At 39.3% G+C, this 18,850-nt stretch overlaps 1 protein-coding gene across 13 annotated transcripts in view; it reads left to right on the top strand.

The window, feature by feature from the left end:
• The window catches only part of otofa (otoferlin a), an 82,746-nt gene that overhangs the window by 20,351 nt on the left and 43,545 nt on the right, over nucleotides 1-18,850 (top strand). For all 13 annotated transcript variants that reach the window (XM_020632850.2, XM_065963848.1, XM_020632849.2 and 10 more), the window contains exons 3-5: nucleotides 147-235; nucleotides 9,492-9,591; nucleotides 12,053-12,252. In XM_020632850.2, coding sequence (XP_020488506.1) covers nucleotides 147-235; nucleotides 9,492-9,591; nucleotides 12,053-12,252 — 389 coding nt within the window. The remainder of the gene's footprint in view (nucleotides 1-146; nucleotides 236-9,491; nucleotides 9,592-12,052; nucleotides 12,253-18,850) is intronic.

The raw sequence follows: 18,850 nt of genomic DNA on the forward strand, positions 1-18,850 counted from the left end.
CCTGGCCACACATGCCCTCCTGTTTGCCCCTCCATGGTCAGTGCGACCCACAGTCATCTGGCAACAGAACTCAGATCTGCAGTATCATCCAATTTTTACAACAAGGAATAAACCCATCATATCTTCTTTTTTTTTTCTGTTTTCAGACATTTCGATGGCCCATTGCCAGCAGGCTTGATGGAAACGAGATGCTGGAGATCCAAGTGTACAACTACAGCAAAGTGTTTTCCAACAGGTAAGGAGTGCCTCTGTTCCCAGCTTGTTCTTAAACCACACTCACTGTACCACACCGAGCAGCATTTCAGAATAAACTGTTTGCTGTTCAACAGTCATCTGCTTTCCTGTCACAGCCTGTGACCAATTGAGTCTGTCACATAGTGCGTGTTTCTCAGATTAAGGAGAATAAGCTTGTATTCCCTGAGAGCTTGTTCTAAATTGGCTCAATTGTTCTAACAGACTGCAAACCACAAAGCTGGAGGTAATGAAACCGCATTAGATGCTCGGTAATAGGCACATTTGTCCCTTTAAACTCTCCAGACAATCAGATCATGTAAAACAAACAGGGTGAAACTCGATCCACATGTTAAATGTGCCAAAGCTGTAATAATTGCAGTGTTTAAATTACACTGGCTTTACAAGTTTAAAAAAATCTTGCTGTCAGGGTTATTATAATTTAAGTGAAACAGATTGAAAGCTAAGGAGGATTTATTTAAATTATGAACAATTTATAGCTCTTATATTAACGATCAATGTGCTCTTGAGCATGCACTGATACTCCGATCTTCCTCAAGCACCCTACTTAGCACCCCACTTGTAAGGAGTCACTTGTGATGAGGCCATGTGGAAGCTAGTAAATTATTTTCCCTCTACTCTCTCTTTTTTGTATCTCCTCATCTCCTTTGAGGAGTATTTAGCCCTTCATGCTTTCAGTTTGATGTGACCCTGACTGAAAAAACAACAACCCTGAGCCTGGCTGTGCCTTTCTGTCTCTGATGTCTGAAACAAATCCAATCACATCGTTACAGCTGCTGATTTTAAATGGAAAACTGGTTGATGTGTCCAGACTGGAGACACATTATGTCACCCACGCGCCCATTAAGGCCTAATATGCTTGTGTCTGTGTGTATGTGGGTGTTAATATGTTTTATGTATAGTGTGTGTCTTTGTCTTTTATCTGTTTGACCTCTCTCCCATGTGTGGATGCAGTTGTTGGTGAAAGAGTGTATTGCAGATGGTGACACATTCAATTGCAATGAAAAGTCACAGCTAAAAGCTGGGGACAGGTGTGCAGACAGATGTTATATCAGTTTTACTTCAAGGCCGGCCTCACTGTCACCGTGATTTTCTGGTGTCACTCTGTGGGAGAGGGACAGAAACAGGACAAGAGTTTCACTGCCACCTTCTGTCAGCTCAGTGCTTTTAACAAGCAGAAGGGCTTTTGTTTTGTTAATGTTAAATAACGAAACAACTATTGCACTGACTGAGATTAACCACTTAAAAATGTAGGAAATTCTCTTACTTCAACTAAGGTCGATTTTTGTTCACAAAATATTTAAACAGTCTATCTATTCTATTACCTGAATTGCCACAGAAATTCATGGTTCCCAGATGATGCGTCTTCAGATCATTGGAAATTTCCTCACTTTTCATCTTGTTAACAAATAAATAATGAATTATTTAGTGAAATAGCCACCTCACAGCTAATCCATTAATTGGAATTAAAGTACAGCCGCTGAATGAATAAATGAGATCCACCATGAGATTCACTCGGGATTTTCTGTGAAATATCTCAACAGCTATTGGTTTGATTAAAACAAATGTTCATGTCCCCCTGAGGATGACCTGCACCCCTTTGACAGGTCAGAATTTAAAACATGTCCAATGCTTTAGTTTATCATGAAATATCTGACTAATTCTGTTCTTATCTCGATAAGATGAACCTTGAGTTTAATGATAATTGGAAAATGTTTGTATGCTAACTACAGTAAGACACACAGGAAGTTGACAGCCCATTCTGAATCTTCTTTACAAAGCTGTAACTGGGGATGTGTGGCTTTTTTTAAAATCAGCTGTCAAAAAGTTGCAGAGCTTTTTAAGTTAACAATGGGGAAACTGGAAGCTGTCAACTGTATATATGTAAATAACATTGCAGTTGTATCCTCATATATTATGGATTCCCACTTTTAGGGATTTATAGGGAAAATAAGCACACAAACAAAGGAGGAAACTAAATGCATTTAATGAGAAAAGCTGTAACCTCTCATTGCTTTATAACACCGTAGGCTCAAATATGTTCACTTGCATGCAAAGACACTCACACGGACACAGCCAAACACACAAACACAAAGCAGCACACATTTAAGTGAGTAAATAATTCAAGGGGAGTCATAGGCTTGTGTTGTTCTCACACCTGCTCCATATGTCCACATCCAACATCATTACCAGGGGAACTGATCTGCTTCATCACTGCAGGCACAAACACACTGTAAGGCCAGTGTGTCACACCCTGCAACCACAAGTGCGATCACATTACCACAACACAAAGAGAAAGCAATGATGCATGATGGTCTCTTTGCCGTAGGGGCATATAGATCTTGTTTTTATTATCTGTTTTCCCCCTGCGGCTGAGAGATATGCTTTTATATTCTGAATGCTGTGGAGTGTACTGTGTGCGAGTTACTGAGCACTGGACCAAAGAGGAAGTTAAACGACTGTATGATCCAACTTGAGGTCAGTGACCCACAAAGGGGTCCTTGGAGTGGATTTGGAATTTCAAGTGGTATTTTTTAAATATACTTTGCAGCAAGCTCAGAGCAAGATACACATCTTATCGTGTCCCAACTGACGATATTTCTTGTTCAGATGCATCAAATGTTGTCAACAAGGCAGTTATGACATACTATCACATTTGTTTTTTGCTACTGTGAGACAAGACACACCGTTGTTAGGAGGTGTTGTTGGCTCTCAGGTCTGATGGGAAATATTCCGACTGGAAAATGGTAAAAATCCTATTTCTTCACACCACCAAAGAAGAGGCATTGAATCAAGAATTATGATTTCAAATTGTAATTTTAAATTGGATGTGAACTCATAGAGCTTTTCTAGTCTTCTTAATTCTCAGACAGCTCCCACATTCACACCACATTCACACACTGATGGCCGTGGCTGCTACGTAAAGTGCCCAGCGGCCCATCAGTACTATTCCAGTCATATGCATCCACATGCTGCCTGGAGTAATTTGGGGTTGGTGTCTTGCCCAAGGACACTTCGACATCTGACCACAGGAGCTGGGGATCCAACCACAAACCCTACAGCAGCTTACCCTACCACTGAGCCACAGGCTGTGGAATATGATCACGGATTTAAGAATCTAAAATTGAAAGTTGGGAGAAAAGTTCAGATAAATGTATGTTTCTTAAAGACTTTAAAAATAAGGAACTGTCAGCTCAGTCATCTCTGGAACATGGTTGACGTCACCCATGGTATGCAGATGCAGCTATAGGGTACAGCTGGCGGTCTGCAAAGTTATTATAAAAGCATGTTTGGGGCTGGGGAGTCAGTTATTGTGGGTTTTATTTTTTTAACGTTTTGTGTCATGTTTAATTTCATTAAAAACGTAATTTGTGAAATCGCAAAGAACATCCTGCAGCTGTTCTTTCAATGATGTGGTGTTGTATGAGATGAATGACGATGAGGTGTTGACGCTGCAGCTTGCTGATTCTTTGTCCACCCTTCTGCAAAACCTACTATTAAACAAGGCAAGAATGAATTTCATTCTGATTGTTTGTGGTATTATCTTGTCAGTCTTGAATACTAAAAAAGTGTTTGTTCTGACCTTGCTCTGCCGGCAGAATCAACAATATATCAATCAGAAATACAAAATACAGCATACTACAAAAATAGCATGAAACTCAGTAACACTTTTGACCTAGTTTGCTTTTCAGAAATAAAGACATAAAGTTTCAATACATTGGATTATTTTCCATTTTATCTTTAAACTGGATTTGGTGTCGATAAGACGGGTTTGCAATTCATGCCTCTGCTAGAATTGATCTCCTTCTCTCTTCTGCTGACTTCGTCTCAAAAATGAAACCCCTTTTATTTCTTTCATGACATTTAGTTTATTTATACAGTTTTTATTAGTAGCAGCAGGACTCAGACTGGAAAAAAATGGCTTTTTCTTACTTATAAAGAACATGTCCCCTTCACATACATGACCACACCACTCAATCATTTATTGCTTAGTCTGAAAATGAAAGCCAGCAAACATAAACCTGCTACCAGGTTGAATTTTATCATGGCTTTCTCATGCCTAAAAATAGGAATGAACAGCACAGTTTATTTGAGCAGTGGTCCCATAATACCCAGTAGTCCATCCTCCACTCTCACCCACACTGAGCTATCACAAAAAAAACTATTGGAAGAATTTCATTGAATTCTCTCTGTAAAGGATTCAGGGTTCCCAGAGCAACATTCTGTGTGTTTGGTATTTTACATTTCCATCTTTAGTGCCACCTACAGGTAAAAGTAGCCACATAGTCCTGTAATTGTCTCAACATTTACTAGATGGATTAACACAAAGTCTTACACTGACATTCATGAGTTCGCTGATTATGTATCTTTTTGCCTGAGTTTCCTTTAATGTCACTATGAGCTTCAAATGTGTGGTGGTTGGAGACAAGTCTGTGACTACTAAACATGTTGACATTAAATTGCCCCAAGAACTGCAAATATAATGACATTCCTATCAGAGTTATGTTGTGTTAAATTGTAGGATATTGTGAGCATGCTAACAAACTAAAGCTGCAATATGATCATGGTAAAATTATACTTCAGTAGAATCAACATGCTTTAGCTTGTAGAACTGCTGTGCCCCTATCACAGAGCAGCTACAGCTTGGATTATGTGTTTGTGTATATTTTTTTTAAAAGACAGAGAGAAAGACTGGAGGATTGAGTACTTCAATGTGCATCACACTTTTTGTAGGGCAGCACTTGGCAGAGGCTTCTCCGAATCACACACAGTCACACAGCTGTCAGCGGTAACATTTCCATTTCACACTGTCCTCTTGCTGAGTTACAAGCAGCTATGGTGGATTACTGAAACCCTGAGGACAACTTTGTTTGACTTGAAATAATGTTTTACATTTTGTTACAAGTTGTGTTCTGCTCCTCAAATTCACCTGAGTCAGAGATTTTCGTCTCAGTCATGCAACCCATTTACAAAAATAAATTTAAAGCTCACAAAGAAGAAGAAAGAAGAGGGAAAGAAGCTCTGAATTATGGAGCAGATAGAAAGTAAATTGTTTGCAGAACGTCAATCAATAATGAATGCCGCCTTTTGAAGTGTTAAATGTAAGCCTGAATATGATATGCCCTGGTCAACTCAATTATTCAGTACTTGTACACACGTTACAATGGCTTAAGGGAAATGACAGAACATTTTCTCTTCTAAGTAGTCCTGAACACATTGATCACCAGTGTCTGGGGAAGAAGGTAATGGATTATTCTCTGTGGTGGGTTAGTAGGCTTGCAGATATTGATCAGAGCCGAAGGAGTTAAAAGTAATCCTCTAAGAAAGCCACTGCTATCCTTACCGACTTTTATTCTTGAGTCGCGTCAAGCCTGTGAAGTTTAGCAAAGAGCAATCCAGCAGGGAGCCTCACCTACATAGAGAAAGCATCTGCCAGCGCCTGAGGGGAGGGAGATCTCTTAGAGTCTAACTCTTCTTCATCATTAAGTTATAAAGCTCTGCTGACAAATGTAGCCTCAATTTTTACTGCAAGTTGAATCCATCAACACCACCTCCAGAGAATTGAAAAAGTGTCGATGAGGACGCAGATAGAGAGAAAGAGAGACATATTAGAAAAGGCCTTTGCTCAAGAAAATGTCTCAAAATTACGTCATTGAGAGAAAAGCCCAAAAGCGATCCACAAATGCAGAATCCACACACAAAGTCAAGCATATTTATTTTCAATTCTCAAAAATATATTAACAAATACACATTTATTTATACAAATTAGTTTATTAATTTGTATGTCACGTTTTTATATTTGTATATTTGTAAATGTATGCCTATTTATATCATTTCGATATGTATAAATCTTTTTGAGACAGTTCTATCTCCATAGTTTTGTTTGTTGCATATGTTACGGCTGTATGTTGCCCTGTGTCCCTTCTCCCCTTCTGTTGTCTCCAGCCCAAGTGAAGCTACTAATTGCACAACGAGGAACACCTGGCCTCAGTGCTTAAAAGGCCGGTGCTGGCTGCAGAAAGAGAGGCATTTTGAGTTGGGACTGCTGTGCTGCTCAGTCAGGGATTGTCTTTTGTTTCTCTTTTGATCTTTGTTATCATTTAGTGTGTCATATTGTAATAAATCCCTTTGTTTTGACTTTTGTTAAGGTGGTTAGTGTCTTTTAATGGGTCAATGTATGGTTTGCTGTTAGCCCCATAGGGCCGCCTTATGGTGGGGGTGTAACACATAAACTAACAAATGAAGAAGGGATACCGCTGGCCTACTTTTTTCACTTTCTATGTAAGTTTAATACATGCAAAAATAAACCCTTTTTAGGTATGACGATGTTTGAGAACGTCCCAGTAGGCAGTTCTCGGGTATATTTTTTTTCAAAAAAGTTTGGTCTGAAAATGTTTATTGGATTGGAAACTTAAATTGGAACGATGTACTGGCAACCAGTTCAGGGCGAATATAGATTAGCAGCAGGCAGTGCGGGCAGTGGAGTTCAGTTATTCTACTTTAATGATTAGATCCCTGTTCCCAGCAGTGAACCATTTGGAACAATTTTCAAACTATCAGTTGCAGTAAGAAACGCTGAGGATTAGAAATCCTCTGTACAATTAATCTAGGCAGAGTGAACGAATAACAGCAGGTGATAACCAGCAGAGACTCTATTAGCTCACTGCTTAATGAGCCTTTGTTGTTCTCTTGAGTATTTAAATTTGATAAGATAGTATTTGTTGTCTTTTCATGCTGAGTTGCAGATGTGCTTGTGCATGAGTATAGATGGTTTTATGTACTGTACTCAGTCATTCTCAACTGTCTGTCAATATCAGAAGTCTGGTTGAGAAGCTTGCATTGTTTCCTGCAATCCCTGTGGACCACTTCTGTCTGTATGTGTGTGTGTGCATGTTCTTCTTGGGGAAAGTGTGTGTCTGTGCAAAGTGGTAACCTATTGATTTGTTTTTCTCATTGTATGATATAATCTCTCCTTCTGAACTCGTATTTAGTCAAAGGATTTCATGTCTGTTCTAAGAACAGTATTCCTGTTATCTTATTATCTGAATTTCCTTTAAGTCACGTGTGTTAAAATAAAAAAAAAACACCACTGTACATGCTGTCCACATGTCACTAAGGAGGTAGTTGTCATTTCAGTAGAAATGGCATATGCCTGTGGCTCACTGTGGGCTGTGCTAGAAGGTATTTATCTTTGTGAGACTGATTGCTCTGCTAACAACACAATGTTTTGGGGGCGACTGTAAATTATTCACCAGCTTTAATTGGCCAGCTGAATGGGAACTCTACTGGGTTTCTTCCCACCATTCTGTCCCACGAAGGATTCTTGGGCGAGATATAAATAAACTCTAATGTCTAATGATCTCATAATCAACAACAGCAATTAAATCTCCTCTATTTTGTTGTGTTTCCAACTGTGAAAGAGTTCCCTCAACGTAAACAAACCATTCATTTAAAATCCCTTATATTTACGAAACCAATCAAAGTCTTTCTATGTGATGTTATAGGACCACTGAACTCAGTGATGCATAAAGAAGGCAAAAAGGATCATCAGAGACCTCAAACAACCAGGCATCAAACTGTTCTGCCTGCTAGTTCAAAGTCATTTGACAACTTATGAAATGTGTACAATTGCAAAGTCATTTGTGGGTTATAAATAAATATATTGGGCATGGGGGGCTGGAGCTGTAGCTTGGTTTATACTGTATACTGTCATAATGCTCTGCTAACCAAAAGTAAACAAGCAGCATGGAAGGATGGCGGAGCAATTTTGCTCTGTTTTATTGTAGAGAATTGCGATAACATTTTACGTACAGTATACTGTGTCAGTTTAAATTAGCATAAAACCACTTGACTGTAGCTGTGTATAGCCATCACAGGCATGTGGACTTTAACCTGCAAGGCGGACCAAAGGCTGGTAGTGTTTGCGCTGCTAATGTTTGCCACACTCATTAAAACAATTTGAGGTTGTTTCCCCGCAGACACATGATCCAGTGTTGAGCTGTGTCTAAAAGAAATGTGCTAATTTTTGTGTGTTGTGTTAAGTGTTTTCTTAACTTTAGACTAATCAACTCGTTTAAATTTGTATCAAATCAACAGAGAATTATTTTGCTACAAACATTCCAATTAATAAACCCCCCTGTAGGAGGGACTTTGGCTGGTGATTGGCAAACATCGTATCATTTCAGTGGATCTTGCGACACTTACATTTCTTTAATAATGTCGCCTACATCTGACTCGTCTTTTCAAGGCAAGGTTTGAAACAAAAAAGAAAGAAATGCAAAAGTATGCTGGGTATGTTGCCATTTTCTGTTAGTGTGTTTGGTGAATGCGTGGAGTTTGAGTCTGCTACCATTATGTTACCTGTCCTTGGGGGCATTGATAAGAGCTAAAGAGAAGTGGTTGAGACTTGCTGCTGGCAGTGGCTACTGAAATGTGTTGAGAGCTTTGGAGATTTAGCTCTCTGATTTCTTTCTGGAGTCTTTGACCTCAGTGCTGACTCCTTTGCTGCTAATACAACCGTATGAAGTAACACACCATAACCAGCGGCTGAAAGCAGCTAAAGCTATTGAGTGGAGAGTTGATCCTCAGCCAGACTAGACACTTTGTCAATATTAGCAACTGTCATGTTACAGGGACTCTTTTGATTAAGTTTTTATATGTGAATATCTTTTGATATGCTTGGATGTTCCATAAAAAGTGTTGTACTTACATGTATTGCCCTTTTCAAACATGTTTTTTAGATGATAAACAACATGAACAATCAAAGACAGCTAAGTGTAGGTACAAGGACAAACAACATGTGTGTGTGTGTGTGTGTGTGTGTGTGTGTGTGATTAAACTGCCATCTACTTCCTTTAAATTGCTTTAAGGAGGGGCATACTGTAGTGAGCAGGCGACAAAGGCAACGAGACACTTTCTCAATATCTGTTACGGCACATAGCCATCAGCAGTCTTCACACAGCAGTCTATTCATGACTCTTTGACTGATACTCACTCACTGCACACTGTGAGACAGAGTGGGGGAGAACAGATGCTCACAGTGAATGAAAAAAAGTGCAACTTGTCAGTATGTGTTTGTGTCACAGAAAAAAAGTAGTGTGTGTGACAATGAGTAAAATGTCAACAGACTGACATGCATGGGTGGCAGAGGAGAAACAAAACGCCACATACTGATGTAATGCTGTGTATTGATATAACTGGACAATAAGAGGATCTTTGTATGTGTTTGCTTCCTGCAGACTGGTGGGGACCTTCTCCATGGTACTTCAGAAGGTGGCTGAGGAGGGACACCTGGAGCTCACGGACACACTCATCGATGATAACAACACGTCAATAAAGGTGAAGCTGAATGCTGCTCTCTTGTTGGATTGCCAGCTATTTACAGACCAGAAAAATTTAAAACAACGTACTGCTAAAACTTTCATATCATATATCACACTCCCTGTGAACCAGTGGGGAATATAGCCCAAACCTGATAGCAATAGGGTACTGTTGTTCTTTTAGCTTACACAAAATTGGGACTACAACGGAACTGACTGATGCTAATTTGTGAGCATAATTAATGTGATGGATAAGGGGTTTGTGTTCAAATTAGAAAGAAATGAAATTGTTTTTTTTTTTTAAGTTTAAGCTCGAGTTTTCAATGTCGTATAGATTAAACAGTGATTCAACCATTACAGTGTTGCAATGCTATGTAACCATGAAGCTTTGTTGCTATATACCTGCTAGATTTTATTTAGGTATTTTTTTGTGAGGATTTTCAGCTTGATGACTTAATAGACAGATGATATGTAAATGTTTCTTTTACAGGTTGTTGCATTGCTCTGTGGTTGCCGAAAAATAGTTTCATGCAAATGTTAATACAGCTGCAAGTTGCGTGTTGCCCAGAGATCGTATTTGATAGCTCAAACGTTGTCTTTGAATCCTCAGTGAATCCATGAGAACAAACTTTGGCTTCATAGAAAGAAAGTGTTCAAATTTTGAGTGGAAGTCAAAAGTTTTGTAGAACAACAAAAAAGGTCAGAATGATGCACAAGAAACACGGAGTGTGGAGTTTGTAATGTCCATAAAACCTTAATGAACTGAGCTAGAACAAGATAACAAAACATATTTATGTGAGAAATGGTTTGAAATGTGCGTTTTTAACCTTCAGGCTTATTGAAGGAAATTGAGGTGGGGGGGGGGGGGGGGGGGGGTACCTGTCTGCAGTAGAACTGAAATTAATCTTTCCAGACAGCAAAATGTATTTTGTATAGAGCAACAATAAATAGAGAAATCAATCTACTCAGGCACCTGCAGCAATGACAATAAGAGACGTACCAGCTATCATCTGGCCTTTAAAAGCAATGCTGTTTAAAACCTGTACAACTACAAGGACGTGACAGACATACAACTGTCTCTTAGCAACATCAGCACCCTAATCATCAGCACATTAGGACCATGTGAAATTGAAAGCATAGTGGAATAGTAAGTATGAGTGGGAACTTCTGGAGGTTCTTCAGCACCATGGGGTGCAGAATCATGTCAGTAGAGCTGGGAGTGCTGATTTGATGTCTCGAAGATGGCACACAGCTTACTGGTGCTTTAAGGCTTACACACACACACACACACACACACACACACACACACACACACACACACACACACACACACACACACACACACACACTTGAACTCACACACTGACATATGTGCTGTCGGACTCACATGGACATACTTGAAATTAAGAGAATTTCAGTACAGTACATCCCTGCAGGAAGAAATGGCTGAAACTAAATCCGACATCACCTGAGAGCAAGACTTTTACTTACAACTGCACTAGTGTGGTTGCCATAGTGACAAATCCAACTCCTTGTGGACTACACTGACTTGCCTTGCAGGGATTTGAAGAAGACAGAGAGAGAGAGAGAGAGAGAGAGAGAGAGAGAGAGAGAGAGAGAGAGAGAGAGAGAGAAGAGAGAGAGAGCTGAAGGGAGGAAGGGTTGAATGAGAGCCCTGTGTGTATTTTCTCCTCATCTGTCTTTGTCAGTAGAATAAATTGGATATCTAGTAATAAAGATGAGATCAATGCCAGGAGGATAATATTTGTCCAAACACAAGTCTCCAGAATACACCGAAGACAAACTGCAGTGTCACTGTTGTTTCTGGTCTGGATTAAACCAACACCCACTGTCAACCTGAGATCCCCAGGCAAATACCAAGCTGAGGGGACGATTTATCCAACTGTGAAGAGAATGTTACTCACTTAAGGAGCTTTTTCTAAACATTATTAAATTACCGCAGGTAGTCTATTTCTTATAAATGTGTTCAAATGTCAGTACAAAGGAATTACAGATTTCATACATAAGCATGTGCTCTACATTAACCAATTATAGGGGATATAATTCTGTTTTTAGATGTGCCAACGTCCCTCTATCGGCTATAAAACACATTTACTCAAATACAGAGAAAACAAACTCCTCAAAGTCACCGTTAACGCATAACGCCGATGATAAAAACAACAAATAAGGCACAAATTTAGAAAGAACAACAATAAAACAACAGTTATTTCACAAATACTAAATGTGCTCTGTGATACTGATGTGCTTTGAGCTTTACTACCAGCAGGCTAAAGTACCAGTGACAATGCTATCATGCTAATATTCACAATGTCTCCCTAGTTTATGATTCTATCCAGAGACAGGACTCTCTCTAATAAAGGCATAAAAAATGTTGATCCATTCAGAAATAATTATCTTTTCGACAGTGTAAAGGTTTATTCATTTTCGTCATTTGCATCTGCTTTTGTTCCTTGTTTAAGACCAGTGTTACCATAGAGATCAGATACCAGTCCATGGATGGAACAGTGGGAGTATGGAGTGACGGAGAGTTCCTGGATGTTCCTGATGACCGTGACGGGATGTTTGCCTTTGAAACAGACAGCCTACTGTCAGGACAGAGCCACGGATCAGGAACTTCTCCCGGAAGATCCCTACAGGGATCCATACCTACATTCAGGAAGTGAGTCAAACATACAATCTGTCACAATATCTCCAAGAAAAATCCAGCAAACATCAGTGGATTGAGCTGTGAACTATTACTGATTTTGTGTTGTTAACGCAAATGTTAGTAAGAGATTGTTTACAGTAACAGTATGACTGGGGCACATGAATGAGAAAAAGATCTTTGGATGTGTTTAAATTGTCACATGGATCCATTATTCACATCCTGATGAGACTCCATACTGCTATACGTTGCTGTAAGATTTATCCTAAGTCAATCTAAAGCCTGCAACATGATGTTGAATCTCAGGTTGACAGGTTGGTGTGTGAAGGGAGCTTCAAGTTATGTGAAGAATAACATGTATCCCAGAAGTTTTTATTTGATACTTGCTATAAAACAGCAACGTGTTTTTTAGTGTATGTTCTCATAGTTTTCCCATCAGACCGACTTTGATTCGTCAGATGAACTCAAACTTCAGTAGATATTCACTATTTGAACAGATTTCTCTCGAGGTGTTTGGGAAAACCTCTTTTATTGAAGTTAATTTATAAAACACTTTGTGGCTCCAGAGGGAGCAGCCACTCTGTGATGTCTTAGACGGAATCCTTCTTATTCAGACATGTTGACTTAATGGATTGACATTATCATCTTTTATATGTTGTTCAAAGAAACACACTGGATTGCTACATTTAAAAAAAAAAATGAATTCATTTCTAGGCTGTCATTATTATATACATTTTATTAGACCTGCTGTTCGAAAAGCTCCAGCAACACTTGTATTATGAAGATGAACTGTATAACCTTTGTTAGACCCTTTCACTCTTCATGCACCTTGGTAGTTAGTGAAGTTGGGCCAGAAAATCCCTCTCTGCCTCTTCATTATTGTATACACTGATGTACTGTGGGTAGTGATGTGAAATGGTCGCTTTGTTCTTCTTCCCTACTTGAGTGTCGTCCGTTTAGTTATTTACCATTTAAATCCAAGCACAAAATGTAGACATCTAGTGCTTTTCTTTGTACAACATACATAATACAAAAAACAATGTTAATCCAATAAGGTCAACATGTCTTTATATGTGGGGTCACTTTAAAAAAAAATGCCTCAGGATTTCAGTTTAGTTCGGGGCAGGAGAGTACCAGTATAAAAGAAAAGAAAAGAAAAACTGTTGAGATTAAACCTTGTTGTCACTTACAATAACATTCACATTTGGATTGTTAGTGATGCATCATATCTGTACGTAAGTAATAATAGACAGGTAATCCCCGGCTGTAATAGGTTCTATTGATTTAGTGTGAACAAACTGTTTGACCCTCTCCCTCTCAGGCCTTCTTTTGCAGTTTGCTTGTTGTGCTTTTGCTGAATACTATGTGAAATAATCTGTGGGTGGTATTGATTTCCACTGAGACGACTGTAATGCCAGACCCTGAAGTTCATATCATACTGCATGTTAAATAAGTGTGTGAAAAGTTGTTTTAGTGCCAGAATTAATGCCGCTGTGTACATGTTTTGGTTCTAATCGTTGATATTGAAGCCCTAGGTTTGGCCTGTTTTACTGCATGAAATTACAAAACTGTTCAAGGTCTGCCGACAAGACACTCGATACAGCCGGAGGAAAACGAGAAAAGTTGACTAATCTAAGTTTTACAGCATCCCACGGGGGTTATGTAACAGATACAGTATTTGGATTTGGTCGGCAAAGAAAAAAGTATGCTATGTTGTGGAGAAATACTGTAAAAATGTTCAATAAGAGTGGGGCAGAGTAGTTACCAAACTCCCCAAGCTTAAAAGTTATATTGAGCAGTCTGTGTGCCTGATTTTCATTCTCCATCTTGAAAACATTCATTATCATTTCCTCACCTTTTTTCAGGTGTGCAATCCCCTGTCCATGCTGAACCTGTCGTCTCTCTGCCGCCATTGCAAAGAGCTGTCAGTCAGACTTTGTTAGGGCTGCCTTTGGGCTTTTGTGGAGGGAAAAAAAAGTGAACAAGTTGATGGGAAAAAAAACAACAACTTCACCTTCAACAAATCCACTTGTAATCTGTCCCTTACTGCTGTTGGCCAGACTGATGGGCGTGTGAAAAGGTTTTAATAGCCTTGCCACTTCTCATCCAAACCCTTTAAATCCCCAATAACCAGCTGCTCATTTTATCTCCAGCTGAGTGCTTTTCAGAATTCAACATACTGGAGATGTCTTATTGTGGCCTGAATTCTGACAAACAAGTGTTAAATGTTCTTTTTACGCGAATGAAGCATTAATGAGATTATAATCAGGGTTGACTCTCTCTTCTGCTCCAGGGAAGATGAGGAGAAGGATGAGAAAAATAGCAACAGAACGTCATAAACAGTTTAGCCTGTAGGTATTTTTCTGATGCCCTTTCCGTTTGTCTGATTTTGCTACCTTTGTGTTTGTGGTTTTGTATGCCTCTATAACCTCTTTCAGATGCAATTCTCCAAAGCAGTGTCCCCCTGTTAATAATCATCCCTCTCTAAATTAAACACACTTGACAACCTCATGGGGAGCGATGCGTCCCTCTCGGGTAATATGGTAATAGCTAAAAGAATTTGAAAGGGTTGTCAACCACTGTCAAAAGTTGTTCTGAGACGTAACACTGAAAGCTTTTTGAGGAGACATAGTGCATTCCTAAAACTCTTGAGAAACATGCAGCACAACGTCTGCGGCAATGGATAGTTCCCATGCAATATCATAACTGCTCTGGGTTTCCTTATGAATACAGAGTATAGAGAAGAACAAACAGAAGAACTGTCACACATAGAGCTCAGCCCACCACTGTCAATTGCTGTTATATCACCTCCTGCTGTAAGGTCATGTATGCTGCTACCAGGAGGCTTTGTACTCACCCCAGTTTTCAGTGGGGATTGAATTTCATTATAACTTCCCAGTATGACTGCAGCAGAGTGTAGGTGGCTGGTTAAGGCATATTGGTTCCTCCTTCTCCCTTGAATTAGGTGAAATTGCATCGAGGTTGACGGTCCCACTGCTACCACCGCGTCATTCTGCGGCCTCTGCCTCTCTCCTCATCATCTCCGGGGCCTTCAGGATGATTTATAGCAGCAACCATGAAACATTTTGTGTTATCTGCAGCACCACAATAAATGGGCTTTGCAGGGGTTTTTGTTATTCCTGATAAATAAATCACCTTCTGCATGTTTTTACTGCCAGTGATGCAGATCTGCTGAATAGTGCATGTAGAGAAGCCGGGGCGTGCAGACAATGGATTTAAGGCTCCAATTGTTATGATGACAATGATCTTTTGACATCAAATACTCGCTAAAAGAAAAAGAAAATTAATTAAATTAGCTGAAACAGGCTTATAATTTGGAGTATGATCATATGCAATAGGCTAATGCAACAGGGTTTCTTTTCTGCACTCAAACATTGCTGTAAATAATCATTGTGTTTATGCAGCCTGTTTCAATATGCATGATTCATTTGCACAACATAAAAGCGGCACTCAGGAGACAGTTCAGGCCGAGCACAGCGCCAGTAAAAAAAGATAATATACTGAAACAAGCGTTGATTTATTTATGATGTTTTCTTTTGCCAGGTATGTGGTTCATTTGTCTATCAAAGTGAATTGACGTGTCTTCAAAGTCTTCTCTGGCATCTGACATGGTAATGATGATGTATCATCAAACAGCGCTCTGTTGCTGGTGCTGTGTAGTCTTTAATCTCAGTTGTCTTGATCTCAGTGGGTTCTGCACGCTGAAGCAATGACTCCCTGTGGAACAATCATAACAGAAACAAATCATCCGTATACAGTCTATTAATGTGAATTATTGATTGTATACCTTTACTAACATTTAGATGGTCAAAATCTGATCAAAATCCTGCCCACTCAGCTGTTGTCTGGACTCTGTGGGCTCGTTTAGAAAAGATCTTCTGAGCTCACTAGGTTTTGTTGCAGCTGATATTCATCACTTAATTAGTGTTTCCTTACATACTGATGCTGTCAAACTTTCCATACGGCAATTATGTATGAAACACTGAAATATTTTCATATTTTGAACTGGGCTGTACACTTTTTTCAATTCTGATGTAAAACTGAGCATTTTAGGGCTCTAATGGGGATTCCTTAGATTTTTGGGGCCAGCATTAAGTGGACACTCGGGGAATACTCAGCAGTTTTTTACACTTATGCATTCATTTTTCAACACCAGAGGTTGCAACGTGGTATTTTGATGTTAAAGCCAGATTTTAGGTACTGTATCTTGCTAGCCAAGAAAATGTTTTCTCTGTGAGTCGACTTGTGTTTTACATGGACCCTTGAATATGCACTTTATAACTATATATACCTTATTGTCATTAAAGGATAAAGAAAATCATTTTTGTCTTTGAACAAAATGTAATCACACAAGTTACAGTACATGAAGAGGACACTTAAGTAAAGAAGCAGTGCTCACTTTTGTATTAATTTTTTGCGCTATTGTCCAAATTAGACAATATTTTTTATTCCAAAATGAATATGTTCTGCTGCTAGGATAATAGAAGCTTTATTTTCAAACTTTTTACACTTGAATATTATAAATCAGCCTTCTGGATGAGGATTAATGCTGTGTTTGACTTAATAAAGCGAGGATAGCCCATTCATTTCAGAAGCATTATTTTATATCGAACCACCATATAAGGAGCGGTCTAAAAGTAAATCACAAACAGTTTGGGCACATATACAAGGACTGTGACTGTGTGATAATACTCTGGTATTATATCCCTTTCAGTGCTTATGGATACAAGTTGGGGCTTCTGTAATGAAGCAGTAACTTTATTTGTCATATCACACCTGGCATTTGATTCGTTGAGAAATCTAAAGAGGGTTGTAGAGCAGACACCTCACAAGCCGACAGTAGCTTCACTGCGAGGAGATGATGTGAACCTGAACACAAATCAAACTGTGCAGGCAACAACATAGCAGTCAGCTGCAACAAATCACACATGCAGCTACAATTTAAGAAGGAGGGCATGGTGATGAAGGAAGCACTACAGAATCTAACAGCAAAATCTATAAGTTTTGCCCTCAAAATCACAAGGTCCCTCTCTTGAATTAAAATATAACAGCGTGTGTTCAAGTCTGAAAGAAGAGCTGAAAGAAAAGGCTGAATGTTTGTTCATTTCGATTTTGAAATCAAGCAACCATCGTGCTGTTCTCATCAAAGACGCCTGATCCCAGCTTTAATGCTGTCTTGGGTAACATCGACTGAGGTTGTCAGAGTGTAAACATCCCCCAATTCAATAAAAGCAGGACACAGCTGCTAACTTTAATTAAAGTCTGATAACATCCAGGAACAGCCTCCACACAGTGAGGAATAAACCCACAGTGGATGTCAATACTGGATGGTATAGTTTTTTTAAAAAGTAACCTGTTCTCACTAACTACTGGAGTTGGTTATCATTTATCTTTGAAGTAAAGCCACTTTGTTAATGTAGCTTATAAATCTGTTAGCCGCACATTCTAATGTTTCTGATCTAGTGAGAGTAACATTTTATCTTTCTAAATACTTTGCGTCTTTCGTTTGAATTTGGAAGAGTGAAAAAAAAAAACAGTCCTAAAGCTCTTTCACTGTTAAATATTGAAAGGCCTGGACTCTACCTGGACTGCCTATACCAACGGATAAATCAAAATTGTGATAGGCGGGGCGCCAGTGGCCTAGTGGTTGGTGCGCATGCCCTATGTGCAGAGCTTGTGGTCCTCAGTGTGGACGGCCCGGTTTTGGATCCGGCCTGTGGCTCCTTTCCCGCATGTCATTCCCCACTCTCTCTCTCTCTCCCCAATTTCTGACTCTGTCCAATCTCTAAAATGAAGGCAATGAAAGGCCAATAATATTAACCTTAAAAATATTTTAAGAAATAGTAGTAGACCTGCTTTGCCTGGAGGCGGTGTACTCTGTGGTTGGAGAATTAGTTTTAACCTGACAAGGTCCAGTGAGTCATTAAAACACCTCTGCTGTTGTAAATGACCTTTAATTGTTTTTTACCTGCAGAACCAGATTCTATTTCTACCTGTAAAACTCAGATATGTAAAGTAGGTGTTCCTTTAGTTTCCAGCATTGTTATTGTCAAATATAAATCAGTTTCCTGACACACTGATATATATTTCTTTTGTACTCTGATGCAAACTGTAAGCTTTCATTTGAAGGACTGTTAGCACTTGTCACAAGATGATGAATTTTCAGATCAGTGAGTCGAGGCTTTGCTGACACATCGCATTTAAGAACGCTTTTCAGAGTCCAGTTTTGTGAGAGACGTCCTGACAAGTTGCTTACTAAGGGGAAAACCTCATCAAAGCTGTTATTTTTCCTTATCAGTTCTTCATGCTAGCTTTCAGTTCATCCGAAGGATATATTGTGTTTTTCTCTTCAGCTGTGACAGACGCTGATTGAAGCATTTTCCTTTAGAATTTCTGACATCCCAGTGTTTCTCTGTGTGTAGCTGTGCTCCCTCAAGGGACTGCACCGAGTTCGTCAGCTCTGCTTTTGTCTTTTGCTGTGGTTTGCAGTGGTTCTTTCTCTCAGCCTGTGTGATACTCGGTCATGTTTATGTGATCACTGAGTGTGTAAGCACCTCTCTCTTTTTCTGTTCCATGCCCTGATGTGGGAGCA

Source organism: Labrus bergylta, chromosome 15, assembly GCF_963930695.1.
Source record: "Labrus bergylta chromosome 15, fLabBer1.1, whole genome shotgun sequence".
Taxonomy (NCBI): Eukaryota; Metazoa; Chordata; class Actinopteri; order Labriformes; family Labridae; genus Labrus; species Labrus bergylta.